The sequence below is a fragment of the Motacilla alba genome, chromosome 14 (genome assembly GCF_015832195.1).
Source record: "Motacilla alba alba isolate MOTALB_02 chromosome 14, Motacilla_alba_V1.0_pri, whole genome shotgun sequence".
NCBI lineage: Eukaryota > Metazoa > Chordata > Aves > Passeriformes > Motacillidae > Motacilla > Motacilla alba.
In genome coordinates, this window is record NC_052029.1 from 5,458,891 (window position 1) to 5,486,858 (window position 27,968).

A 27,968-nucleotide genomic window follows, 5' to 3' on the forward strand; every position below is an offset into this window, starting at 1 on the left:
GGCGGGCTCTGCCCCTCAGCGGCGCAGCGGCGGCCGCTGCCACCTCCCGGTACGGCCGCGGACAGCGCCTGCCGGAGCCGCCCGAGGCCGGCAGCGCCTCGCCCGCTCGGGGCGGCCCCGGGGCCGCTGCCGGGGGGCGCGGGCGGGGCCGCCTCACGCCAGGGGCGGGGCCAGGGCCGGGGCCGCGCGAGGTAGCGCATTGCGCACGCGCACCGCGCCGACGCCCCCGGCACGGGGCTGTGACGGCGTAACCAAACCTGCGTTAGCCCCGCCCCCCGGGGTGTCCCGCGTGACGGACGCGTGAACGGGCCAATGAGCGCCGGGAATCCCGCACGGACCGGCGGTGCCGGGGCGGCGGTGGCCAATCGAGCGCTGCGGGCGGGGCGGGCCGGCTGCGCGTTCCCAGGCGCCTCGGCAGGGCTCTCAGTGCGCTCGGGGCGGTGCCGGCGCTCGGAGTGTTTGGGGCCGGCGGAGCGACGGGCGGGCCCGGCATGGGGGTGAGGTAGGGCCGGCCCGGCGCACGGAACGAGCGGGGCCGGCTGTCGGACCGGGTGTACGCGACGGTGGGACGCGGAGCCGGGCGGAGGATGGAGGACAAGAAGGAGGAGGGCGAGGCGGAGATCCAGGAGCACGGGCCCGAGCACTGGTTCAGCAAGTGGGAGCGGCAGTGCCTGGCTGAGGCCGAGCAGGAGGAGGCGCTGGCGCCGGAGCTGCAGGACGAGGCGGCGGCGCAGCCCGAGCACAAGCAGCAGAAGCTCTGGCACCTCTTTCAGAATTCGGCCACCGCCGTGGCGCAGCTCTACAAGGGTGAGCACGGTCAGGGGCTTGGGGAGGGCACAGCTGGGGCGGCTGCGGCCGAGAGGCCGGTGGAGCCCGAGCGCGGTGGGCTCGGGGCCCGGGCCGTGGGGGGTGGGGGCGCCGTGCAGCCGCGGAGCCGCCGGGGTGGGGAAGTGCCCGCAGCGGTACAAGCGCTACGAGCGGTACAAGCGGCCGAGGCGGCGGGAGGAGCGGCTGCCGGCCCGCGGCCGCCCTCGGAGACGGACGGGAAAACAAAATGGCGAGAGGGAGGGGGAGCCGCGGTCGCGGCCCGGACAGCGCCCGGCGCGGCCTCCGGGGCGGCTCCTGCGCCGGCCCGGCCGCACCCCCTCCCGCGGCTGCCGGAGCGCTCGGGCCGGAGCGCGGCCGCGGGGTGTCGGGGCGCTCCGGCGGGGGCCGCGCCGGGAGGGTCCGGGCGGCGGGGGCGAGCCCCGAGCGCCGGGGTGGGTGGGGGGGGCGGGAAGCCCGGCCCTGCCGGCGGCTCCCGACGCCCAGCCCCGGCGAGAGACTCCCGACAAAATGGCGAAGCGGGGCCGGGCTCATTGTGCGGCGGGGCCGGGGCGGGGGCGGCCGGGCGCTCCCCGCCGCGCTGGGGGCACCGCGCCCGCTGCCTCGGCCCGGCCGCTGCCCGCCCGCCCCGCTCGGCCCCGATCCGGAGCTGCCTCCGGAAGGTGGAACAAAATGGCGAAACCTAACATGGCCGTTCGGAGCGGGTGACTCCAAAATAAACAGCGTGTGTCCTTCCCTCCCTGCAGACCGGGTGTGCCAGCAGCCGGGGCTCTCCCTCTGGGTCCCCTTCCAGAACGCCGCCACTGCGGTCACCAACCTCTACAAAGGTAAGGGGCTGCCCCCCCGCTGCCCCGGCAGCCCTCTCCGCCGAGCCGGGCCCCACTCTGCCTCCTGCCCCGGCTTACTCATAAGTAGGGCCTGTTAATGTCTCTTATTCACCCTGATAAAATCTAACCCGAGACTTCTTCCTGAATCTTGCAGGTTTTCCCTGGTCCACTTTAGCTGACGGTAGCTGAATCTTTTCTGTTGCCTCATGTCAATGACTCATAAACTTAAAATCTGTTTTACTTTGAGACCTTTGAAAAAAGGGTATCTTTAAAATGTGTCTGTTTCTTGTGAATTTAAGGGAAGCATGCAATGGCTTATTAAACAGTACTGAAATTCCCTGCATTGTTTGTATTTCATGGTGGATTAGATGTTGGGGTGTCAGTATAATACCTTCTCTTTTGTGGTGAAGCGAAGTTGGGTTTAGTGTTCATAACATTCTGCATAGATGTTATGTGACAGAAAGTTTTATCTTGTGGCACTGAGGCTTCTTAAGTAAGCCTCACAGTTTATTTTAAGCACTAAAATGTCATTATATCTGCGTTCAGCATGGCTGTAAGAAGGCAGCGTTAGGCAGAACTTTGGTAGGAGTGTGCTTTGCATGTTGCTGTGCTTTAGTACTGGTTTACTGGGTGTTTCTGAACTCTGCAGTTCTTTGGGTTGTCCCAGGAATTCTTGTCTGCAGAAGGATCATTCAGTAGCTTGTACTTTATTTAAAAGGTTATGCTAAAATGATACGTATCAGTGAAGGCTGAAATTGGCACATTGTTATTCCCATTGTTGCTGCCTTCCAAGGAAGGGAAGTGCTTACAAAATTCCAATGTTTGTTTTTCTGGCTTATAGTTTGATTTTTTTTCCCCCCCTTAGTCTGTACAGCATTATCTGTAGTTCTCCCTCTATGCTCCTTCATTTGCCTCCAGTTTTGTTGTTTCGGATTTGCTTTAAGCAGTTGGTGTGTTTGTGATGGGTGATCAGGCTGCTGACCGATGTAGGTGCACAACCCTGGCTGCCAGAGCCTTGCCTCCTGCAGAAGGTGCATTTGAATGCTGTGTGCTTGTGTCAGGTCATGGGAAGGGGCAGCACCTCAGAGCAGGAAGGTGCTGGCCTGAGGGTGTGGGTCACTAGAACGTGTCTGGGGACAATAGTCATTTGAGAATGGTGCTAGAGTAGCAGCAGGTAGTGTTAATAAATTGTCTGGAATAATTATGGTCTGTCTTTACAAATGGCTCTCCCTTGCAGCATCTTTAGTGTGAAGACTTAGGCTGTTTATTTCTGGTTAAAATGTTAGATTACTTGTGCTCTAGGCAAATGAGCCTTTTTTGTTGGCAATGGTGTGATTAAATGATGAATAGGTGATCGGGGAAACTAGACTTCAGGTTGGAAGCTGACTTTTGTCAGGTATAATGTAATACTACAAAAACCAGCACCTGAAACAAATGTTTTCTTCAAATAGATCCTAAAGTACCTGAGTTACTTGGGAATGCCATCTTTCAATTTTCAGTTAACTTGTAAGTCAGTAGAAATTTGGTGATGACATGGTAGGACCAGCTGAGCACTGTCATATCTGACAAGTTGGAGTCTCTTCCTGTGAGCTTGCTTTCCCTAGTGGTGAACATGGCTCCTAAAGTCCTGTTTTTCACATTCTCAGTACTGTTTGTTTTGGAGGACTCTGTCAAAATACTGGAGGAATACTTGGTGTGGTGAACTGAACACCACAAACTGCCTCTTGCCTTGTCAGCTGCTTTCTGATCTGATAAATACTTGGATTTTTGAGGCATCATCTTTTTTAACAAGAGCAACGCGAGGAATGGTGCATAATGAGAATGCCATGATGTCTTGAATGTCAGCATTTCTTCTGACTATAGATTAGAAGTTTAATATCACACCACACTGATGGTCTTATGTCCTGGATTTCTGGTGCTGGTGATAGAGACTGCATTCAAGGCACTTCGTTATCTTGATTGCACTAAAAAAGTGAAGGCATGGCTTGTAATGTAGGATTTAGAACTTAAGGCCACTGTGGAAAGTTCTGGGTATATGTTAGAATAAGACTTCTGAGCCTACAATTTACCTTGTTTTTATTAAAAAAAAATATTTTCCAATGTTGATTTTGACTTAGTAATTTCAGAATATATGCAGCATGACTGCTTAGGTTTTGCCAGCTTAACTTTGTAAACAAAGTAGTTGTGGCTTTTACCATAAAAATCTAATGTACCCGGGGTAATGATGCTTGAAACTTCTCTGGGCTGCATCAGCAGTCACTGTTTGACCTCATACCTAGTTCACAGTTAGCACTTTGTAAAGCATTCTCATACACAAAGAAAGCCGGGTATTGACGTAAAGTCGGCCGCCAAGCCTCAGAAGGACACTCCTGGTATTTTAGGAAGTGATTAAAGGAGTATTTTCAGTTTCCAAGTTGGCTCCAGAGTGTTTGGGCAGCTTTTGCTGCCAGTGCATTGGAGTGCGGGCTGCTGTGCTGTATAAAATGGCAGGAGGAATAATCTGTCATGTTACCATTGCTTTCAGAGGAATTAGCATTTGTAAATGTAGCCTTCAGATTACCAAGTAGTACAGGCGGAATACTCTCAGAGTGGATACAAATAACAGGTTGAGTTACATGTGTTTACTAGTTTAGTCTATACTCCAAAAGCTCCAAGATTTAACTCAGCCCAGCTTGAGATGGTTTTGGGCTGTTGTGTTAGGTTTGAAGTGCTGCTCTGTGGCAGTGTAGATCTCAGTGCTGTCTTTCATGCTCTGTGCAGTGGTGCCTTAGAATACAAGTCCAAGACTAACATTTAACAGTAGTACTTTTTGGGTTCTGGACCGTGACAAAGCTACATTAGATATGTATGTCATTGTTTGTAAACCAATATTTTAGGATAGCTGTTCTTAAAGAAATATCTTTATCTTCTGGCTTTTGCCTTGGGCTTCATTAATAAAACAAGACTATAAAATTCTGTTTAAATCAGCTTTGCCACATGGAAGAAATTCTATGGAATTCAAGTAAACAAAATTGGAGTGGATATGTTCATGTCTTTTAAGGAGCAAGAGCAACATAACAGTATGAAACTTTACATGAAACTTAAATAAGTGTTATCAAAGCTCTGATAGCAAACCTATGACGAACAAGATGAGCATAATTGTGCAGTGGACAGGATTTGTCCCACCTGTTACTGTGGTTTGAAACTTACTCAAACTGGTAGCCAGAAATACACTTCCCGAAGTTTGAAAGCAACTTAATACATTGGAGACACAGTTATAACTGATGTGCACAGGTGACTAGTTACATTAACAGAGTGAAATTTTATTTTGTAGTAGGGTTTGTTGTAAATTGTATGTGTAAAACTTTTGTGTATCAGAATTGCCATGGGATCCTAAATGGGGAAGGAAACTTTCTTAGCCTTTGTAAATGGTGTGTTGGCTAATTGAAAGACATTGGGGACACTTGTGTTCTAAGTAGTTTCAAAACTGGCCTGTGAATTGCCTCTGCAATTGAAATCCAGCTGAAAATAGAAGAACTTGAAAGAAATCCTGAGTTTTCTGGCAGTTCCTTACCTGTCAGAATGAAGAAAAGCAGATACTCCTTTCTTATGCTGGGGCTTCCTGGCTGTATTGATGCGCTTTGTGTGTCTAAGTGTGTTGTCCATTGATTGAAGTATCTTTCTCAGTCTGACAAGCCCTAAGTGTGTTTTTAATGTACAACAGGGCTGTGGTGTTGACCTGAAGTATAGTAAATGCTGTTTAAGTGGAGCTGGAGTTGCTGTTGACTGTCTGACTTGTAAAGAGGATGGGATGTTTTGGCCAATGCTCTCTTCAGGTTTAATGGAACTCCTCTTTGCTGCTGCAGCCGCCTTGGTGCTGCCTTAGGCGTAACCTGTAGAAGATGTAGATACTTCTTTCCCGTGGTTGGCAGGAGGCCACATCAGTGCTGTGCCATGCTGTCCATTGCTGTGTAACACTAAGAACTTTTTTCTGTCCTCTTGCAGAGAGTGTGGATGCCCACCAGCGAAGCTTTGATTTAGGAATTCAGATTGGCTATCAGCGTCGGAATAAGGATGTGTTAGCCTGGGTTAAAAAACGCAGAAGAACTATTCGAAGAGAAGACTTAATCAGCTTCCTTTGTGGAAAAGTCCCTCCTCCAAGAAATTCTAGAGCTCCCCCAAGACTGACTGTAGTATCCCCTAACCGAGCTACTTCAACAGAAACTAGCTCATCTGTAGAGACTGATTTGCAACCCTTCCGTGAAGCCATAGCTCTGCATGGTAACAGTCACTTTTTCAATACTACTTGGTTAAAATTGGGTGGGGGTTCTTAAAGCGTGTTTGGCATATCAAAATGTGTCATGTACCTGGTGTTCCAGCTGGAGGTATCCCCTTCATTCTTTAAGGGAGCTTTTGCATGTATAAGGCATGTGTTGGCTGCTGAAAATTTGTATAGTTGAGTATTTTGAATGAAGAAAAGGTATTGAATAAAAATGAAGTTTGGGTCTGTAATATTGCACAGCTGTGAACTCAACAGTTAAGTATCAAGTCTTAGTAGTGTTTTTGAAGCATGAAGGGACTTGGCGTTCATACCAATGCTAAAGTAAATAGAATTCTTGGAAAATGGCAATGCTATGCTAGCAACTAGTTAAATATTAAGATTTGACTACTAGCCAATTTTTGGGAGTTTAGGGAGGGAATTTGATGTCTGAGGCTTCTGTCTCTAGCTCTCTGGTACCTTTGTTAGGCACTAATGCAGTTCAGCATTCTACTTAAAGTACCTTGGAAAGGGTGTTTCAGTTACACATTTTTGGAATAATTGAGTCCTGTTCAGGACTTCGTTCTAGTTCACTTTCAGCTTTACATGTCTTCTGGTGTCGTGCTGAATTGCCTTCGTTGCCATCACCAGCAGTGTTGGGTGTATCTCTTTTTAGACACGAGTATTCAGTAGCTTATTCTGTACTGGATTATGATTGAGCGTGTGATGGACAGATGTGCTTTAAAGTGCTCCTGAGGTGAGATGAGGCTGCTCACCTCTGGGTTTTGTGCCTTCTAAAATTCAAAAGGGTAGCAGATTATCTTGAGATACAAACCCTAGACCATTCTAAAAATGAAAATTAAGCTATCTAGAAGTGCGATCTAAATGAAATTTTTACTGTCTGGATATTCTCAGTGGGGGGTAGAATTGATGGGTTAATTAGAAGCATGAATTCCTGAAAATACTGTCTTGGCTTCTGTGCTGTGGTGATTTTTAAACATGCCCAGTCCAGACACTGCTACTGTCTAGGTGACAGCCATTTAAACCAAACATGCTGCCCCACTCAGTCATGTTGGTTTTGGCAGTTTCCTGTCTCATACTGGAAGGAGGCTAGGGAATTCTGTGCACCACTGTTGCTTACTCTGCGTAGATAAAATTAATTTCATGAGAACAGCTGCAGAAGCTGGCTCGCACTGTGGTAAGCACCCTTGTAGAAATGCTTTTCTGAAAATACAGTTGAATCTGTGGAGTTGGATTTAACTGTAAAGGCTCAGTCTGAGGTGAGGGGAAGCTTAGGCAGGATCACTTCAGCACAGTGAGCTCTCTGAGTAAACTCAGAGGCATTTTTATTGGTAATAGGGCTCTTCTTGTGTCCATGTGTCGCTTCCCAGCATCTGCTTTGTACAGAGGTGGTTTATGGAAGTCACTTTTCTATAGCACGAGGATCTGAACAATGATACATAAAGTTTCCTGTATTTCATAATGTGATGCAGGGTCATGAGGAAGTTCTGTCCTCTGTAGAGGCACTGCAGGGGCTCAAAATGTACTTTTCTGCTTCATCAGCTGGTTGACAAGATTACATGTCAGTCACCTTCTGGATTAGGTTCTCCTCATATCAGTTTCAATCTGCTCCTTGACACAAATGCTTTTGTGCTAATCCTTTAGTGCCTAGGCTTGTATTGGGCCTCATAACTGTTTTTAGGTTATTGCCTACGATGTTTGCATTACTCCAGCTTCTCCCACCACCTTTTTTTTTTCCTTTAAGGAAGTTGTGATTAAGCAATCTCATGAACTCATTTCCTACTTATTGTAGGGCTTCTCGAAGCTATGTTTTGATTTTTTCAGCCTGTCAAGGATCTTCAGGTGTGTGTAAATTGTCCTCATTAGGCCTGTGCTTATTGTAATTTTTGGCACATGGTTTAAAAGTGCTGCTTCTAAGTATGATGAGGAAATGTGAGAACCTGATGATAGCGAGGAGCAGTCCAGGCACAGAGATTCTGAGATGAGTTTCTTAACTGTAAAGGTGGGAGGCTGTTTTTGTGCTGGTTGGCTTCCTGGTGGGAATAGGGCATTCTTTATTGATCATGTGGATGGGTTGAATTAGATTTGAGGAGTAATGCCAAAACTTTGCTGCTTGCAGCAAGACCCCTTTTAGTAAAGCAGGGATAGGCATGAGTAGCCTATGGCACCAAGTAAAGCTCAGTGGAAGCAGAGCTGGTGTATTGTCTTCTCAGAAATAGGTACTATTATGTGTCTGAAGATCATGGCATTATAGCTTACTGATCTTCCCCTCTTTCTTCAGTGTAACCCCTAAATGCATCATAAGCACATCCAAAAATTTTGACAGAAGCAGTGGTAACAAAATAGCTAATAATTCAGTATTTCCTGGAACATCAAACACAATTCTAGATGTATGCCCTAGACTAAAACATTAGACATTAGCATCCTTTAGGCATCAGTACAATCTTTAAACTGTATGCTTCATCTGAAAAGAAATATCTTAAAACTGTGGTTTTGTCTCCAGCTCTGTAACCTCTGACCTGTATTTTATCTCTGGTTGACAGTTTTTTGAACAGGATATTGACCCCAGAATTTAATCTTGTGGTACTGATTATCAAATCTTTCTACTACAAGAAAACTTGAGAGCAGAACGGCAGAGAAGAACCTGTTATAGTAGCTAAAAGCAAAATTATCACAGCAGAAAATTAGTTACGAGAATGTTTAAGATGTGATCTTCCTTTTCTTTTAACTCCATGGCACCTATGCTCTGCAGGTTTTACTGGAATCTTCAGTGTTACTTAGTGAGAGTGAGACTTTGGAACCTTACTCTTGAGAGAGTAAACTTTGGTAAACAACATCTTTTCCCTTATTATGAGCTTTTCACTGTTAGCATGCTGATCGGTAACCTTTGAAATAAAGTATGGCTGGCGACTTGAACTGTGAATATTTGAGAAGAAGTTCAAGCCTTTTAGAAAAGCTGAGTAGTTATCTCAAGGTAATACGTGATGTTTTACTCTGGAGTGCCAGTGCAGTTTTCTGAAACTGTAAGGAAACATCAGTCTAATGCTTGGTGTTTTAAGATGTGGTAGCAGAAGATAATACCTTTATTGTCCAACATCTCAATTACAGACTTGGGATTTTAACTTCCATTAGTCCCTGAAATGTCATAGCAGCTAGGGAAAGTATGGCTGTATCTTCACCTAGTCTCTGGATGTGTATTGCCATTTCCAGTTCTGTAAGAGATGAGTTTCAAATGACAGAATTGCATCAGTCTGAGCTAACAGTGCAAGATGCCCAAACACTGCCACGTGCTCGGCCGCGTTGTGCCCGGCTGTAGCTGCTGTACCAGGTGTGGAGCGCAGCCCGTGTCCTCACTGTGGCTCCATGATTCACACACTGTCCTCCCAGCATAATGGGAGAAAATGCTGTGATTTGAGGAGGGGCAAGAAGCAAGCTTGGAAAGGTAGTGTTGGAATGCATTTGACTTGAGCATTCTTAATCAAAAATCAGGTGAATTTGGGGAAAAAATAGGGCAGCAGTACAGCGAGAGAACATTAGTTCTTTTTCTCCTGAGCTTTAATGTTGATGTATACAATTCATGTGATTTAGTCTCTGTGGGGTAGGGAGAACACTTGCATATAGAAGTGTTTGACCTGGCCCTTTAAGAGTCTGAATTTCCACTAGGCCTTCATATTTGCTTCTCAGAATATTAAAGTTTAAAACAGGAGCACTTAGCTGAGTGGAGAAGCAGCAGTTGGTAAAAAAGGGGATGGGAGAGCAGAGTTCAGATTGGTCTGACACAGGTTAGTTTAAAGGTTGTATGTATATATAGCTGTGATGGAATTGTGTATTGGTATGTGCTGCTAAGACTTGCTCTTTGAGCCAATATTATGAAAGGGTGAATATGACAGAGGAGTGACAGGGATCTCTCTGCATGCTATTTTGTATTTATCTGGGGTTATTAACTAATTCCTGCTTTAGTCACACTAACTAAGCATGAATGTTCCTTTTGATACTTCCTGATTAAAACGTCTAGAAACAATAGTTAGTACTATTACTGTGTGGAACAGTAGCTACCCAGTGTATTATGCTGTGATAGTGACCTGAATAAGTTGTACATGGACATTATTGTAGTGCAGATGCAACAGCATTTACAATTTGTTTAGGCCAGTGGTGATAAACTTGCTAATTTTGAGTTGACAGTTTTAAGTATTTTGTAATCCATGAAACATACTTTCAGTCGAGCATTCTAAAATATTGATAGTTTTGGGGTGTACTTAGTTATAAATTGGCTAGTATTGGTCACAGCTCCTAATAGTACTGTAAGACCTTTTGGAATATAATTCTTTGTAAAATCATTGTCTATGAAATGTCATATTGTTGATGAAAGATATGATAGGAAAGAGAATGTACTAGGTACTGCAAAATGTTTGAGATATGCCTTCCACTTCAAACCTTTCCAATTCAAAAGGGGATCAGAGCCATGTGGGCCTTCTTAAAGGCCTCAAAGAATAAAGGAGATGGCCCTGGTAGGAAGGAGTGGGAAACTTCAGAGGTGGATGTGAGATTGTGGGAAAAGTGAAGCCACTTCAGCAGCTGTTTGGATCTCTGTCCTGTTGTATGGACCAAACTGGTGTGCCTGTGGTTAAGGCCATATTAATCACAGTATAGAAATTTGAGGTTGGGAAATGGTGTTTGCCGACAGTCGTGTCATCTTACCACTTCCTACTGTCAGTTATTGCTTTAAATGCTTTGGGAAGAGCTCTGAGTCTGCTGAAAGCTTAAACTCAGAGTAATTCACAGTAAATGGTTTTTCTGAGATTTCCTGTGCCTTGTCACAGCCTCCCAAGGAAAAATTTAACTCTCTTCCCTGTCAACCAAAAGTAGATTTTTTTCCAGATTGTTCTCAGAGATGTTGGTTCCATGTAGTGGCATCTTGATATTTGAATGTATGCCTTGAGTTTGCTTTGACTTTCCCATGTTAGCTCAATTAGTCAATCCTAATGTGCAAATCCAAACTGTGATCTGTTTCATTTGGCAGTTTTGCCCTTCTGGATGGCTGGGCAGTGCTGTGTCATGTGGTTAACTGCCAGGAGCTGAGGCTGTCACTCAGTCTGTCAGTGTACCCAGCCATGACTCTTACTGGTGCTAAATACCTGTATGAGATGCAAGATTAACCTGTAGCTCCAAGCCCATGCTGTGATGCAATATCCTTGTGTTCTGATCTGTAGAAATTAATTCAAAGCTACTCTCCTGCCTTAGACTCTAAGTTGGCTTGAAGATTTTAACTTGTAATTATCTCCTGAAAGTTGTTTGTGTATTTAAATGTGCAGTGATTCAGCATTACCTAAATGCTGGGAAGTCAGTGACTGCTTTAGGCATTGCTTGTGAACTTTAGCAGTCTGGTTTCGAATATGCTGCAGTGTGTTACAGATGCATCTTTTAACTGTATCAACTATTTTAAAGAATGCTTGTTACTTGAAAAGGCTCCACTTAAAAACATAGTTGTTGAGTGGTGCAAAAAAAAATGTCTTTTGACATCACAGGTCAGTTTTGGGGTTTATTTAGAAAAATTTTTCTTCCCTTACTTGGACACTAGATGTAGTAAAAAGACGTCATGGTAAAACTGAATTACTATGTTGCTCTTTGGTATGAGTTGTATAATAGTAAATGACTGATAAGTGATGTAAATTGTTGACTCTTAAGTGTAAGTAATGACACTGAACTTGTGTGGTCACAGCAGTTTTACTTGGAATAGGGGTGTGGGGGAAATCTCTACAATCAGTTTGGGTTTGAAAAAATGTCACCTGTATGCTGTCAGATTTTTTCCAATTTAAATGTACAGGATGATATAATGTTTTTTCTGATGTATGTTATACCAGTTGAAATTAAACTACTGATGTCTTTGAATTGTGAAGTGATTTGTTACCTGCCCAAATTGTGTACGTTAGTAGTTTATCCAAGATACAGTATCTGAATTGGCTTTTTGTTACACATTTGTCATCAAGTTTAGCTGCATTACTTTATTTGGTGGATGCATGGGAAATTCTTTTCCTAATGGTTTTCAATTTAAGCTTGACCTTAATCCTGGGAATACTGTCACAAACCTAATTTCTGAGTTACCTTTACACTGAACCAGCTTCTTCTGTTTAAATACTTTCTGCCATTGTGAATGAACAATGATTTTGCTATTAATAAAATCTGCAGGGTGCCTCTTGGAGTTCAGACCATGCTTCTGGACCCTGTTTGAACACCATTTGCAGCTGTAAGCAAAAGCTCTAAGAAAGAATCAGTGATTAGTGGCTGTGTCTGCTGGTGGTTGTGTAATGCCAGATCTGTGTGAAGTATTTCCTGTGCTGTTACAAGTTGGAAGCTTTAAATGTTCATTCAATATTGTTCAATAGAGTGGAGTCGGTTGGGCTGCTCCATCCTGACTTGTGTATGAGCCTGCCATTGCTGCAGATGGCTTTTAGACTTCTGAGGTTTCTGGTGACTGATGTTGTAGTTCTAGCAGACCTCTCTTCCCAGAGCCTCTGAAGTTGCCTATTTGGCCTGCCAGCAGCTGATGGATTGGGTTTTGTTAGGCTTGACTTGTCAGTCAGTGGATTTTGGCTGCTCATTTGACTGTACATGGAGATGTGAATTAGTGCATGCATAAGGTTTACGATGGCTGGACAGAGCTGTGGAATATTTGAGGCTGGAGAAGGGAGCTCTTAAGATTCTGAAGGTTACTGAGAGTGGAATCTTCGTGGACAGTTCAACATTTTCATTATTGTTAGAAAATATGGAGATCTATCTTTATCTTTCCTAGAGCCAACAGATGTTTCTGTACTCTTCTAATACTAATACACAGATTTGGAAAAGTTATAATAGTAAAGATGTTTGTCTTATCTCTGAGCTCTTGTTTATCTCCAAATTCAGTCTGAATTGGAAATTGAGAAGAGTAGTTAGACTTTTTTGTATTAGTCCTTACTAAATTTGTTTTAGAATGTCCCAGTCATTTGGGACAATCTTCTGCAAAACTGTAATGTTACAGAAGGCAGAGGTTAAATTAGTATGAAAGTTCATGGTTGTCTTTTTATGGCCTTGTTTCTACAATAAATAAACTCCAATTTGAATCAAATACTATTAATCTGAATACAAACCAAAGTACTTGCAGGGTACCTGTGACAGTGATTTGCATCAGATCTGTTGATAACAAATTTTGGGTGATGGTCACGTGGTTGTCCTTGCTTGTTCTTTAAATGCTTTTCTGAATTTAATAATACTCATGTGTTGGCTGTTAACGTTAGCCATGAAATGAAAGCTGGTATTTATGAACTAGCTGTGGTGTACACCTGTCTGAGACCTGCTGCCATGCTGCAGTTTCCTTCAGGGAGTGAAAGGGAGCAGGGTGGTGGTGTTGACACAAGACCAGGTCAGTTCAACTCCAAAGTCCTTGGTCCAGTGTGAAGCCTTTAAATTGAAGTTATCTGCTCTCGAGTGTGTCCCTGTTTCAAATAGCATGTAATGCCTATGGAGATAATGTTTGCCAGAGTGTGCTGTTACATCCTGGTGTATAAGCTCACTTCTAACATCATAAAAAGCAGTTCTGGTAATTACTGGATTGTTACACAGGCTGAAAGCTGAGGAGGTGTGCTCTGGACTGGATGGTACAAACAGCAGGATGAAGTGTCTTTAGGATGTCGGTGGAATGGGGCTGAGGGCGATGCTGTGTGGCACACGTGGGAACTGAGCTTTCTGTGCTGTCTGACTGAAGCCCTTTTTCTCTCTCTCCCCAGGTCTTAGTGGTGCAATGGCTAGTATAAGTGTTCGCTCGAGTACCCCAGGCTCGCCTACTCACGTGAGCAGTGGCTCCAATGCTAGTCGAAGGAGAAATGGACTCCATGATGTTGATTTGAACACTTTCATATCAGAAGAAATGGCACTCCACTTGGACAATGGTGGAACTAGAAAGCGTACCTCAGCCCAGTGTGGCGATGTCATTACAGACTCACCAACTCATAAACGCAACAGAATGATCTAAACTGCAAAAATTTCAAACCCACCATGCTGCTTGAAAGCCACTTGATCCTCAGAGTACTATTGAAAAGGAAACATGAGGCCATCTTTCCATATTCACTGTTTAAGACAAAGAATTCAATAAATGCCATAAAGGAAATTTTAGATATTACATTAGATGCCTCTTGTAACTGCGGCTTTCTTAAACTATATTCTTAGCAGAGGACATCAGATATTGTGTAGTAGTTAGCAAGATCATCATAGGCGAACATGTATCTGTTCCAAGGCTAAAAGTGACCTTACTTGTATTATTAAAGGGAAAGGAAATTTCAGATGTTTATTTGGCTATAGAATTCCTTTTTTTTTTTTTTTTTGTCCTTTATTTCCTGCTTTGAGTATTTGCTTAAACAGTATTGCCAGTTTGACTGAAATTGTCTACAACATGACTTGGCATCTTTGTCAAAACTGCAGGCTTCCATTTTTGCAGCACTGTACCATGCACCTAGTTTCTGTATAGTAACAGTGTGCAAGTTATAAATATTGGACTGTACCCTTTTTAGTTTTAAAAGCAGTTGATAATTCTGGTGATTGTGTGATAATGTAAAGAGGTGCTATGATGGTCATGCAATTAATACTTAATATTGAATCAATACAAGGATCTTTATTGGATTCACTTTGTGTGTTCTAGTGCTCTGAAGTAGCAATATTAAACTTTTCCCCAATTAACTTCATAGGCTTTTAAATCAGTTTGAGAAAATATATGTACTTATTGGTATTATCCTTGTGGTAATCATACACAGTGCAGACTGCACCAGTGCTGACCTAAATTTAGAGAAAAATGTCCTGTAATTGGAAAATAGGCTTTTCTGTTCAGTATTAGTGAAGGGTAGGTTTTGTGTACACCCATATCCTATTTTACATTTCTTGTGAAGTAATTGCCCATTGCTGGGGAGGGGTGGGAGGAGAGGGAATGTGGGGAATAGTTGGAAAAGGGGTGTGTTCTAACAAGTAAGACTTCTGGTCACATGTGGAAACTTGGACTAACTTAAACAAGATTCTGTGATGCCATCCCCTTCAGGAGGGAGTGACATGCAGGCTCTGTGAAGTGCTAAGAAAATAATTTAAAACTGGAAGTTGATTATAAAACTCTGGATAAACATGCTGTAAGCATGAATTTAAAAGGATAAATGGCTTTCTTTTTGTGTTTAGCTTACATTCATAGGATTGAACTCTGGCTGCCGTAACTTAAGCATAGTCTAAAACTGAACTAGAGATCAAGACTGATCTGCTGCAAATCTGTTTCTGAATGGGGAAGGACAGATGTCAGTCTCAGAGTGTCCTGACTATTTTTATATGTAGAGGGAGGAAGTCTTTGGTGGAGAGCTCTGGCTTTAGGGCCTCTAAATCTCTGCCTTGGAAAAGGATAACACAGAAAGAATAAGAAAATGGAGAGCTCCAACCCTGCACGTTGGGAAAAGGGGTATTTAGAGAGGTGGTATGCATGCTTTAACTGGAAGCATAGACTGATCCTGGGATTAAATGTAGTTATGCTAGATTCCCAGTACTAAAAATTGTGGTTTCTGGCGAAGTTAAGGCACCTTGAGCTCCATGTTAATACACAGCTCTTCAAGAAGACTTTTGCTTACGTGCTTGTAGAGTCAGATCTCTTTTGTATTATCTTTGCTGTTTGAAGCAGACTTCACTGTAGGTTTGCCCTTTTTTACCCTCTCATCGATGTCTCTAGTCAAGGCAAGACAGCAATGCTGTGTGAGATACTCAAGGCTCTCTACTTGAGCCAGATTTCCTTGCCTTGTGGTGCTTCCATCACATTTCTTTACACTGAAGAGCCCTTGAAGATGTCAGTAGTTGCACAGTACTGTAGCAAGAGGCTCTGTAGTTCATGGACAGCTGTCAGAAGTGTCCAGAGAAAAGTGCTAAGAACTGCTCCAACCCCCACCTGTGTTACATAGCTGAACTTGCACATCACTTGAAGACTCAGTATACATTAATTTCAGTTACTGCTATTAACTACAATTCATAAGGTTTAGTTTATGTAAGATGTTGATACTGCATAACGCTAGTTTCTTTTGGAGACTGCATTTTCAGCAAAGATTTTGAAGATGGTATCTGAATATACATTAGTATTTATTAGACTATTGGCAGAGGGATTTTTCTGTTCTAAAAGAAAGGTGGAGTCCTGAACAGAAAGGACAGGTGTGAGAGCCATTCTTCAGCTCTTCTGTTTATTTTATAACTGGCTTGTACAAGTAAGATGCTTATGCTCTGCAACTTCTAACACACTTGATTCTTGATGTGGTAAAGGTGACATCGTACTGGTATCATTCCTGCACGCAGGGACTGAACTGTACGTCTGGTCTAGCCCAAATACAGAGCCTGTTCAAATTACTTCTCCCCTTTCTTGCAGTGAAATAAATCTTATTAATGCTCTGAAGCATTAATTCAGTCTATTACCATCTGAAACTAAATTTGTCTGGCTTCTTATTTAATTTGTGCCATTTTTCTTTGAAAGAAAGCAGACTTTCATATTAAACCGATTGCATTAATTTTTTTTTTTTGCTTGTACCTTAAATATTTGGCAACTCTTGATTGTTTTTCATTTAGCCCCAACTGTTGTTTGCTCTTTGACCTCTGCCAGAGTGATCAAAAATGCATGTATTCACCTGATAAACACAGGAGAACAGGTTGTCTCTGAAAAAAAAAAAATAAAAAGAAGTCCAGTACCTGTTGCTTTGAAGACTATTTCTTGTGCCAGTGTAGAAAACTGATGTTCTGGAAATAGCTTTCAGTTATATCCAAACTGTAGCGCCTGGAGCCAGAAGGGAGTTGATTTTCAGTAAGGAACACTGACTGGAGAACTGTTTAGTTTGGTAAAAATGGTGCTTACTTTTGCTTTCTCCTCTGACTCGTGCAGTTGCCCGGTCTCTTCTCCGTGTACATCCAATCTAACCTGAATGTGCGGCAGTTACATAAAGTACATCCTGCACTGAAGCTACTGAGCTTGGCTTGCTTATTAATGAAGTAAGTTTTAAATGTTCAATTTAAATCTATATTACAATAAAGTCATGCAAAAATGATTTTGGTTGAAATTGAAGTCCTGCAGTTAAACTTACTTTCAAATGTGGTTTACCCAGCTGGAGTAATAGAAACTCTAAGTCATAATAAACCTAATAAAAAAAAATACAACTAATCAGGCTGCTTTGTAGTTCTTTTAAGTTTCTGAGTAATACGGTCCAGTAATGCCAGACAAGATGTGATTAGTGTGAGCTGACAGGCTGCCTTGGTTGTGCAGATCAGGACCTTGAATGCGCTTTGGTGGTAGCTGTTTGGTGTAGCTTACACACAGGGTTTTGTTTTGTCTCCTTTGGACTAATGGTCATATGGAAAATTGGGGTGTACTACATGTGTACAAGATGTACTGCAGACTTCAACATCACTAATACTTAATAGAAGCATCTTAAAGAGATTTAAGCGGCATAGTTTAGGAAGTTAAGTGGTGTTGACTTCAATAGTAGAGCTTTCCAGTCTTTTGCAACAGACTCTTTGGACTTAAGTGAAATCAGGTGCTTTAATTAGCAGCATTTCCTGCTTCATGTGGGTATCCCTAAACCTGCAAACTATTTTCCACTTGCTTTATCAGCAGGTTTTAGAATTCCATTATGAAGGAAAGCTTTATTTCATAGGGGCTTTCAAGTTCAGAAAGTATCTTTTTAATTAATGTTAACATTTTTTCACTTACTTAGCCACCGAAATGTTCCAACAGGAATTTAGAAAGATTCTTAAATAGCTTCTAAAACCCAGCATCTTTCAATTATTAGCCTGGAGCTAAGTAATCCTTTGGCAGAGATGAGGAATGCACGCCTGATGTGTTCTGTGGGGTTCTCTGCCCCAGGTGGGGCTGGTGTGGTTGTGTGGGGTGGCCACAGGGCCCCGTGGGTGCTCCTTGTCTGAGCATGGGGCTCCTGGGGAGAGATGGAGCCTGGGCAATTCCCTCAGAGCCCTGAGTCAACACTGGTGCTTTCTGCAGCCCTGCTCCCACTGTGCCCCTCGCAGACTGTCCCAAAAGGATAACACACACGGGCTGTGGTGAATAAACCAACCGGAGAACCTCCTGTGCAGGAGGCAAGCAGCACCTGCCTCTGGGGGTTTTCGTAGAAGAGATGGAAGCCAGATGCTCCTCCGTGGCTGGTGAGATTGCAGCAATTGCCATGTGACTGTGGCTGAGGGTGCTGCTGTCCCAGCAGGTACCAGGGGCTGTGGAACACCAGGACTGTTCATTGGCTGCAGTGGGGTGTGAGGGGGGGGTGCACAAGGTACCAGGATCTCCTTGGAATCTGCTGTGAGCCCTTGGGGCAGACACTGCCTTGTAGAAAATCTTAAAATTCAGTACTAAATGCATCGATCAGCTGGTTAAAACAGCATATAAATGCTGTTAAATTAATCATGCTTTGTCATATCTCACTGTTCTATCAGATTTATTTTAAGGTGAAGTTGTCTCTGGGTGCTACAGAACAGCAAGCTGTGCATGAGGGGGAATTCTGAGGTCCCTGTTAGTGTTACGGTGTAACAACGTTGCATCTTAGAAAAACTCAAAATGCTTTTCCAGCTCTGAAACTCAAGCCACAGGAATTTTTTTTTTTTGGTACTTTGAAGACCTGGTGTGTTTTTTACAATACATCAAAGCAGAGGATACAAAATGTTTGCATTTAAAGTAGGTGCGCTCAGAACCTTGTTCTGTTTCTACTGGAGTTCTGAGAGGACCACGTTCAGCTCTTGCCCACGCAGCCCTGTGTACCTGTGCTCACAGAACAGGCCAGTGCTGCTCACTGAGGTTAGTTTGTTGCTTTTCTGGGCATTTCCATTTCTATATTGCTGTTTAAACCTAGCTTTCTTGTTTTGAAGTGAATTCCTTGAGTACCATCCATAATATGTATAGAGATCAAGATGGGTATGCAAGATCAAGATGGGGAGAAAATACCAAATTCTGCTGCTTAAGTGAGTAATTACTTGATCTGATGTACTTAATAACTCATAGTCTCTAGTGTTACCTCTCTGCAAGATTATAGTCTCTACATCACTTTCAAACCACAAAAATCTGTGCATCTTTGGTGTGCTTTAGGCCAGTCTTGTGGCTGTTTTTAAAAAACAGCTGCTGTGCTTTTTGGAATATATTTCAAATTTCAAAGCTCTGGGGAGAGAGCTTTGCCATAAGTTTGCAAGAGTGATATTGCTATATCTATTTCATAGAGTACAGCTGAAGATAACTAAAGCTGGCTTCAACAAAAGTGTTCTAAGGCCTGTTTTCCTGGTCTCTCTGAAAGCCCCAACAAAAAGAAATACATGGTTTATGCTTAGAGGTGAGTGAACTTCTCAGCTGAGGGGAACCATCTTCTAGAGACTTGCATTGAATGCCCTGCCAGTAATCCTACTGTTTATTCTATTGAGGGAACTAGAATTTGTATTTTTACTTTCATCTCTAAGCTTTTCTGCTGAAAAAGCTCACTCAGTGAAACTTGTTTTTTTTTTTCCTGGCTACATTTAAATGACTTTCTGTGAAAGAGCATCTGTGATCTCCCATGGGGTAGGCAGGCTTTTTTCCTCTCCCTGGAGAAACTGTTGTCCTTAATGTAAATCACTGAAGATGTGTGTCTTGCTGCTAAAAGGAATTTTAAAGTCTTTGATTTGAGTGATTGTGGTTTTCAGAGCAGGAATCTGCTGAAGATACACTGAGTGTTGTAGCTGCAGATGACAGTGCAGGGATGCAGCTCATTTGGAGTCTGAGATTATTAATTAAAATCTGATTTGTCTGCAACTGCTTCCTCTATAACAGCTTCTGGTGTAATCTTGCCAGAATTCCTTAGGCCTAGATGCATATCCCAAAATACGAGCAGTTCATCTGTCCTGTGTAGAAATTTTCCAGAAAAATGGGTTCAGCGTATTTGAATCCCAATAACTGGATCTTTAATCCCTTCAACACAACACCTAAGAGTTCCTTCAGAGTGAGTTTCCAGGTTGATCTTTGCTGATTGACCCACGAGCCTTGTCTGCATCTGGTTTTCTTCCTCCCATGTGTGACCATACCCAAGAAGCTTCTCCGTGTGCTGAGCACAGCCTGTCTGAAGGTCCAGGTGGTTCTGGTAAGTGCTTTTACGTAATTTGTGGTGGTTTTCCCAAGGTAACATAATCTTGGATTGCCTGCAGGTTGTGGGGCTTCCCCCACTGAAGATACTGCAGACTCCATCCTGTTCTTGGACCTGCTTTGGGCAGAGATTGGAGCAGGTATCCCCCCGGCTTGCTTTCCACCTGAATTAGTCTAAGATTTGCTCTGTCCTGACCTTTGCAACACAGTTTTATCTGTGAGGGGTTAAAAGGCACTGCTGTCCTTGCTGCCAAGCCATACCTGCTGCTCAAAACACTGACCACTGGCAAGAACAGATGAATTTTCCTTTCCTGTTATGCACATGCTCCTCTGGAAACGTAAAGATTGTCATCAAAACTGCAACTCCTAAAGTACAGCTAGCCCTTCAAAGCAAAAACCAGTCCCAAATGCGACTATGTGGATTTCTTGTCTCCATCTAGCGCATTTCAGGAGCTCTGAAGGAACTGGGATGGATTGTGATGGTGCAGGTGAGTGCTGAGTTTGAGTCACTTGATGGAACCATCACCTGCAAAAGAAGGAGAAGATCTGCCAGACGCTGGTTTTGATAAAGGCATAAAAATGCCATTTTCTAAAGGCTGAAATTCCAACTAAAAGTTTCTCAGTGGTTCTGTATAAAGGCCAAGCCCCCTCCTCATTCGTGTTTTGGCAGGTTGGCAGCTAATACAGTGACCTGGGGAGTGAAACATATATGTTGGATTCTGTTAATGTGAGTTCTGATGTGATTTGATATGGGGAAAGGGCAGAACACTGAGGATTAGATACATAATCAGTTAAGGTGTTGTTATGTCAGTTTCTTCTATGACTTTTTGAGAGACCCTAACCCTGAACTTACACCTGTTAAAACTTTCTACTTACTGGACAGTATCTCAGAAAAGCACCAAGTGAGCTGTTGGCTTCTTGAAATTGTTTTACATAAACCTGAGATATTGCCTGAAAAGAAGACCCCAGATTAGTTATTCTGTTTCAGCCTAAAATCTCCAGAAATTTCAATTTTTGGAAGTCGTTCCAATGCCTGAGTGAGCTCCAAATATGCACAGATGGTCAGCAGGAGATGCTGAAAATCAGAAGGAATAAGTGATGTGCAAGAGGTGATACAGGAGCCTTGGAAGGTGAAGGGAATTTTCCTGCGGGCTCTCACTGCCCTGAGCTGCAATAGCTCTGGGCTTAGACTGGCTAGGTTTGTATTCCTGCTGGCCCTGGTTCAGCTTTGGCTGTAGTTGCCAGTGGATGGCTTTGTTCACTTCAAAAAGTCCTTTTTACAGTGGTCCATGTGCAGTATTACTTAGAACTGTGCAAAGCCAAGTGGCCTAAGTTCCCAAATAAAGCCCTAATGCAATGGTATGGAGGGGAATCCTTTCTCCTTTTTGAGTCTGTGGCTTTGCTTTGTGGTTTAGGCTCAGTGGTGGCATCTCTGTGTCACAGGGGATTTCATGGGAGTGATGCTGATGCTTTAAAATATCTCCCAAGTTTTTTAAAGCAATGCAAAGAGCCCTTGGGATTATTTAGATGCTATGCCTAGTGCCTTTGCCCCTTTGAAAACCAGTCCTTCAGCAAACAAAAAGAACTCCTCAGGTGATTCTTGCTGGTGATTTTGCAATGTTCTTTGTGAAACAAAATGCCCCGAGTCAAGTAACAAGTGCTGTGCTCAGAGGCAAGCAGGTGATGGCTCTAAAAAGTTGTTGCAATGAGAATCTCATTGCTCTGAGAAAGAATCCCCAAACTGCTCTGACCACAAAAATGAAGGTTTGGTCTGAAGAATGTGCAGCTGCCTGTCAGCTGTCCAGGGCCTGTGGTGCAGGGCAAGATGGCAGCAGAGGTCCTGCCAGGAGCCTGGAGAAAGCACAAAGCACCAGGAGCTCTCCTCTGCTGCCTTTCCAACCTGCTTGGCAAGCACTGCAGTAGGTGTGAGTAAGGATCTCCTGAAGGAATAGAAAAACAGCCCACCAGGGGCCATCACCTTGAACTTGCCCTTTCAAGTGTTATCTATGAATAGGGTTTCCCCAGAGCAATCCAGCTGGCACCCTCTAGTCAAGTTCATCGTGATCTCAGATAAAACTATCAAGTGGAGCCAGATCTTCAGCTGCTTTATGGAGCCTCGCCAATTTCCACTGCTTGGGAATGAACTGGAGGAGCTTCTTCCCATGCTGGAGCCTCACAGGAAAGAAGAGGGGTGAACCTGCCAGCGGTGGCTATGCTGCAGCTCACTGATCTTTGCAGGCTGCAGGTAGAGAGGAGGAAGTGAGAATCCTCTCCAGGATTACAGAAACCTCGTGTCCTGTAAGTGCCATGTGGCGTTGGAGCCCCTGGTTTTTTGGGAGTCTAACTCTAGAGCATACCCATAATGCGGCAGTGACCCAGCTACTGATTAAATACATTTAAAAAGCAGCATTTGTCCCTGTATTAGCAGGCAGAGAAAAGGTGAGGTGGTATGGACAGCCTGAGGTGTGGGGAAGGAGTCCTGGCTCTCCCAGGGTCTGGAGTTCTGCTTCTTGTGTTTTAGCCCAGATTTTCTTCTGGAATGTGGCATCCAGCAGGTTGTGCCAGGAGATGCTCTGCCCTGTGTGATAGCGGGGCTGCACCCCTCCCCTGTGGGTTTGCTTCCCCGTACCTTTGCCTGCTCCTGTGACTGGTGGGGAATCAATTCTTTTTTTAGCTGAAAAAAACTCCTAAGATTATCAGATGAACAGAACTGTGCAACAGAAATCTTGAATTTACTAGCTGTATTTGTATCCCTAGAAGCACAGTGTGCCGTCATCTTGCCTTTGTAAAGATCAAAATCCATCCTGACAGCCTGCTTTGCCTACTTTCTCCGTGGCTGAAGGCAACTTTGCAGGCCCTTGGAGCTGAAACTGTCACTTTTTGTTAATCCTGTGTGTTTCTTGTGTTTAAACTTTCAAATATATCAGTAGAGCTGGTGTAATCTCCATAACCATGACTTTATTATACAAGAGTAACTTTTGAATATCTAGCCCAAAGTTAACTCTTCTCAGACAGCAGTGACATGGGTGACAAGATGGCCAAGATGCTTTTCAGGTGATTTGGTAAAACCTGTGGCACTGCCCAGCCCAGCAGCGTGAGGCTCAGGCTGGTGCCTTGGCTGCTGCAGGGAGATGCATGAGGCAGTGGATGGAGTGATGCTTTCCCACTTCTGCTACTTGTATCTCATTCTGGTTTTCATTTGTAGACGTATTTGTCCATTATTTGCCACAGTGACACTTAATCCATATGGAAAAGTCCAGGCTTAGCATTTCACTTCATGAAGCTGCAAATTAAACAACATTATTTGCTCTCTTTTCTTCTCTCTCAAGTTTGTTTCCATACAGGATGTGCTCAAGAAATGCAAGATGGAAAAAGAAAATCAATAGTTATTGATGCTAAAATATTAATGTTTCTTCAGAATGAGGGGTGGAATAGAGTGAGCTCCCAGGAGTTCACTGCAGCCCTGACTGCAGCACTGCAGATTTTGCAAGAGCATTGGAGAGCAGAGGTAGGGCCAGCATGGGCAGGGAAACAAGAGTCTGGTGTGAGCTGACTTTTGTGGACTCTCCGAAGGTCTCTGACACCTTGCAGAGTGAGGTGGGTGCTGTGCAGTGCCTGTCCTGTGTGCCAGGGGTACAATGGCAGCCAGCATTGCCTGCTACCCCGCGCTCCTGGAAGAATCCCAGCAGGGTGTGCATCCACTGCTCCTGGGTGGGTGCAGCAGGAATGGCCCTGCAGCTTCTGCTGCCCAGCGCCGTCCCAGGCTGCCATGGCCCCTGTGTGCCCTGGGCCAGGGCTGTGCTCCTGCCCTGGGACTGTCCTCTTGGCTGGGTAGAGAGGAGCCATCAGGAGCTGGGAACAGGGGCACCGGTACTGAAACAAGTACAGGTAGTGTAAAGTGTGGGTATGACTTAGAAAGGATTACACAGAGAAACAGGCCAAGGTTTCCCCATGCTGAGGGCGTCATCCCTCCCCAGTGGTTCAGGCCTCTCAGTTACCCCTTCCCAGCAGGTTTGTTGCCATTACTGTGCAGAAGAGTGTGTTGATGACAGAGAAGAGCAGAGTGTGCCTGTGATCTTTGCAGCTGCCTGGCAGAGCTGGCTCTGTCCTTGCCGTGCTGCCGTGAGGCGATCTGACACCTTGGTTCCAAGCCTCCAGAAACGCCCCGAGTTCACATCATGCTCCTTTTGTTCAGGCTTCCAGAGGAGTTTCTTTTTAGATAAAAGCCTTCAGATGGGATTTATGTGAACGTGAAACCCCATCAGGCATGGGCAGATTTGGGTTTCCCAGCCCATTCCTTGGGTGCTGCTGCCATCTAGGGTGTGAGCCAGCAGAGCCTCGGTGCTGGCAGCCACGGCCTTATCGCACTGTCCACGGCCCCCACGGCCTTATCACACTGTCCCACGGCCTTATCACACTGTCCCACAGCCTTATCACACTGTCCCACAGCCTTATCACACTGTCCATGGCCTTATCACACTGTCCACAGCCTGCTCTGCAGGGTTTGCTCTGAAGGGTTGGTGGCAGCCAGGCCAGGGCCCACCGCCGCTGCCAGGGCTGAGCCACATTTGGGGTTAAACGTGGTCATAGCACCTTACTACGAGGAGTTATTCCAAGGAGAAAGCTGTGCGAGTGCAGAGCAGCAGCGTTCTGAGGTGGCGGGGTGGTGTGGGGACACGGGCTCTGGTTCCTGGGTTGCCATGAGCTCCCTGGTGCTGCAGCTGCAGTGACACTGCCGGGGCTGGCCAGGGGCCCTGGGCTCACGGCAGCTCTTGCCCCTGGCTGGCCAGGTTGGCTTGGCTGTTGTTCAAGTCCCTGTGCAGACTGCCAGGCTGTGTGGAAGGGTCAGAGATGGCTGTGGTGACTCTGAGCTGAAGCCCCTCTGAAGCAGGCTTGTGCTCCTCATGGGCCCTACTGCCACCTTTGTTTCTGTGTCAAACCAGACACAAAACAAAGGTACTGCCACCTTTGTTTTGTGTCTGGTCTGCCAACCCAAGAAGTTTTTACACACACTTAGAGAGAATGTGAGCCAAAGCCAGGCTGGCTCCTGCCCAGCCTGAGGGGCGCAGGGAGGGAACAGATGTTCACTCCAAACCAAAATCATTCCTGAGCTTGAATCTGCTCTAATGGCTCTGGCCCTGCATCAAAGACTTCAAAGCAAAAGGAATTTTTTTAACAGTTCCAGCTCAGGTGTAACTGAAATCCCATTTTACAGACTATTTCCACAGACTCCATGTTTGTGAAGTTCAGGAAACAGGGCTCACTTTTCTGCAGCAAACTGGAGCCTGGCTGAGTGTGCTGATGCCACGTGGATTTTCCCTGAGCTTGCCTTGGTGAGGTAAAGCTCTGAGCTCAAATTCCTGGATAAATAAATTTACATATTTAAATATTGGGTGAAATTTAAATATTGGGTGAAATCCCTCCCATCTGTCCTGGAAGCAGGTGAGGGACTGCCAGGGCTGTTTGCCACCCTTGGGACGGATGAAGCAGGCACTGAGTAATGCAGATCAATAGCTCTGCTGTGTTGTTGTGACCCTCCTGATGGAAGGAATGGCCCTTGAGATGCCTGTGGACTTCAGAACAGGAGACATGGCTGCCACAAACAACCAAGTACATTTCTAAACTGGTTTTTCTAATTTTTTTGTTATTTTTAACCATTTCTATAAGTAGAACCAAAGCTGTGGATCTGCATCTTACTCTGGCAAATCATTTCCCCCTTGTGCCCTCCTGTGGTACCTCCTTACTCTGCTTTCACTCAGCAATACCTCATCTTTTCTGTCATTCTTCCCTTTCCTCACATCCTCTAATGTTTTCATTATTTTAAGTAAGTCTGTGCTGATATCATCTGTATAGTCCACAGTGTCCAGTTGTGAGACAAAGTCCACCAAAGGGCCAGCAGAAATTTGGTGTTTTCCTCTCAATGGCAGCTATGCTTTGTTCCAGGTTTCCTATTGATTCTGATGAATTTCAGCAACTTAGAGCACAGATTCTGACATATTTTTCATGTGCTGTGGCTGTAGAATGAAGTATGGTTCAGATTTTAGAAGAGCTATAGTTTCAAATGCTTTGACATGTTCTTTTGGCATGCCTCATATACTTATTAGTCCACGCAGGTAAGTTCCCTCCTCCATTTCTTACAAATCGATTCTTTACACAGCTACTACAACATTTTGCTCTTTTGATGTGAGCATAGGATTGATCAAACCTTAGAGTGCTCAGGAGTGGAGACATGACTTAAAACATGCAAAATAATACTGGGGTGAACATGTCTGTGGCTTCTAGTGCTGGGTGCAGTGGGGCAGATTTAGAGCTACTTGGTTTTACACCAAGGCTTTGGGCCTCACTATTTACTAACCTTCAATAAATATTAGTTACTGCCAGTATTTACTTAACTGACTTACTGCACTGTTTTGGTTTCTTTTTTTACTTTTTCATGTTTTGAAATTATGTGAAGTTGAAAGAAAATATTCTTCCCTTTGAAAGAAAGCAGAAGACTGCACACTAAGGAGCACTTCAGTGGGTAGTTCCCTAAATTTTCTTTTGAGTGCCCCTGTTTATCCCTTACCTTTGGAAGTACATGGCAGAAATTACTCATTGTTGCCACTCTGAGTTTTTCTCAATTTTTAAAGGCTTCTTGGACATTTTCTCCCTCTCTGAAACACTCTTTGGAGTCCTGTGGGGCTGGCGGAAAGGTGATTCAGTTCCTAGAAAAATGTTGAGCTGGCACTTTTTAATGTGTGAGGGTTTTGGTTTCATCTCAAATGAGTACATTTAAAGCTGTATTGATTTAAGTGTGCTGGGGACTTGATTTTTTTTTTTTTTCTTATTTGTTAATATGGGTGTAGCTGTTGGAGATAGCTACTCAGTCTAAGTATTACAGATGGACTGATCCATCAGTGACTCAGAGTGCAATTAAATGCTTTCTACTTTTGGGTATTTAGAGATTTCAGAGACTGCTAGCAATGTGTTGTGAAAGCAATTTGGTTATCACAAGTATTATACATTTTATCTTTATTTATAGAGTTATATCATACCTTGAAGTGATGCTTTTGGGCCACAAAACAAGAGAAGTGGTGCTTCAACTGAGAAGGCTTTGTGGGTGGGGACTGTGAGGGATGGTGGTGTCCCTGCAGTGGTGACACTCAGCAAGACTGAATATCAGCAGAGAGAAAAGCAGCTTGCTAGGTACAGGCACCAGAGGTAACTAGGGATTTCAGGAGAGAACTTTAGTGCCATAAATGGCTTTAAAGTCATTGATTAATTAATGTTTGTGTCCCACAGAAAGGAAACCTTCAGCAGCTTACCTTAGCAGCCATGCAGAGCTTGGGGCAGAGCTGTGGGGTGGATCTGCACTGTCTGATGTGGAGCCACAGCAGGAGCCTCAGCTGCAGAGGACGTGCCCACGTGGAGTGTGTGACACCTCCTGAAGGATGGCTCCATCCTCCCCAGGGCTAACCTGGCTGGTGCCCTGCACAGGAGGGGACACCCACACCTACAGCACATGAACCAGCTCAAGGAAGCCCCAACTCAGCTGCTGCTGCTTCAGGGCAGAAGACCCCAAACCTGATGGTTTTGACATAAAAAAGACGATTTCCCTGATGAAATTGGCCTGAAACTGGCCGTTGGTGCCCTGATGAAGGTGCATTCCAATAAAGGTAGGCTCCTGGATGTATGGCTTTCCCTTCAGATTTTATTTTGGGACTGATTTGCTCAGAAATGTGGGGCATTAATTCCTGCTTGCATGTCTGTCTGGCATCCACAGGTGGTGAAGGTGGAAATGCCTTGATGGGCTTTTCCTCAAAGTGGTGTAGCAGGGCTCCTATAAACTGGGAGTTTGGAGTAACAGCCACAAGTCATTGCATGTAACTCACTTTAGACTCCAACCAACACAGTTTGGGGTGTGCAAAAACCTTTAGTGTCT

At 44.5% G+C, this 27,968-nt stretch overlaps 1 protein-coding gene and 1 long non-coding RNA gene across 3 annotated transcripts in view; both read left to right on the plus strand.

Moving 5' to 3' along the window:
• The first annotated feature begins 358 nt into the window (after window positions 1-358).
• On the plus strand, window positions 359-17,098 carry C14H16orf72 (chromosome 14 C16orf72 homolog). 2 transcript variants are annotated; one of them, XM_038150881.1, is made up of 4 exons: window positions 367-807; window positions 1,572-1,652; window positions 5,637-5,912; window positions 13,671-17,098. In XM_038150881.1, exons 1-4 carry the CDS (start codon window positions 588-590, stop codon window positions 13,913-13,915), a joined length of 822 nt encoding a protein of 273 aa, XP_038006809.1. In that variant the 5' UTR covers window positions 367-587; the 3' UTR covers window positions 13,916-17,098. The 2 variants fall into 2 exon arrangements, with proteins under 2 accessions (XP_038006811.1, XP_038006809.1); XM_038150883.1 differs by lacking the exon at window positions 1,572-1,652 and having other exon boundaries at window positions 359-807.
• Window positions 17,099-22,220: 5,122 nt separating this feature from the next.
• LOC119706802 overlaps window positions 22,221-27,968 on the plus strand; it is a 68,664-nt gene continuing 62,916 nt past the window's right edge. The window contains exons 1-4 of the long non-coding RNA XR_005258605.1: window positions 22,221-22,345; window positions 23,377-26,563; window positions 27,069-27,247; window positions 27,329-27,702. This is a non-coding gene — a long non-coding RNA (uncharacterized LOC119706802). The remainder of the gene's footprint in view (window positions 22,346-23,376; window positions 26,564-27,068; window positions 27,248-27,328; window positions 27,703-27,968) is intronic.

Excerpts from the sequence above, each read along its gene's own strand:
- C14H16orf72 (XM_038150881.1), top strand. The coding sequence starts at position 588 with ATGGAGGACAAGAAGGAGGAGGGCGAGGCGGAGATCCAGGAGCACGGG. Across the intron at positions 808-1,571 it reads CGTGGCGCAGCTCTACAAGG|ACCGGGTGTGCCAGCAGCCG; the intron begins GTGAGCACGGTC and ends CCCTCCCTGCAG. Across the intron at positions 5,913-13,670 it reads TGAAGCCATAGCTCTGCATG|GTCTTAGTGGTGCAATGGCT; the intron begins GTAACAGTCACT and ends CTCTCTCCCCAG.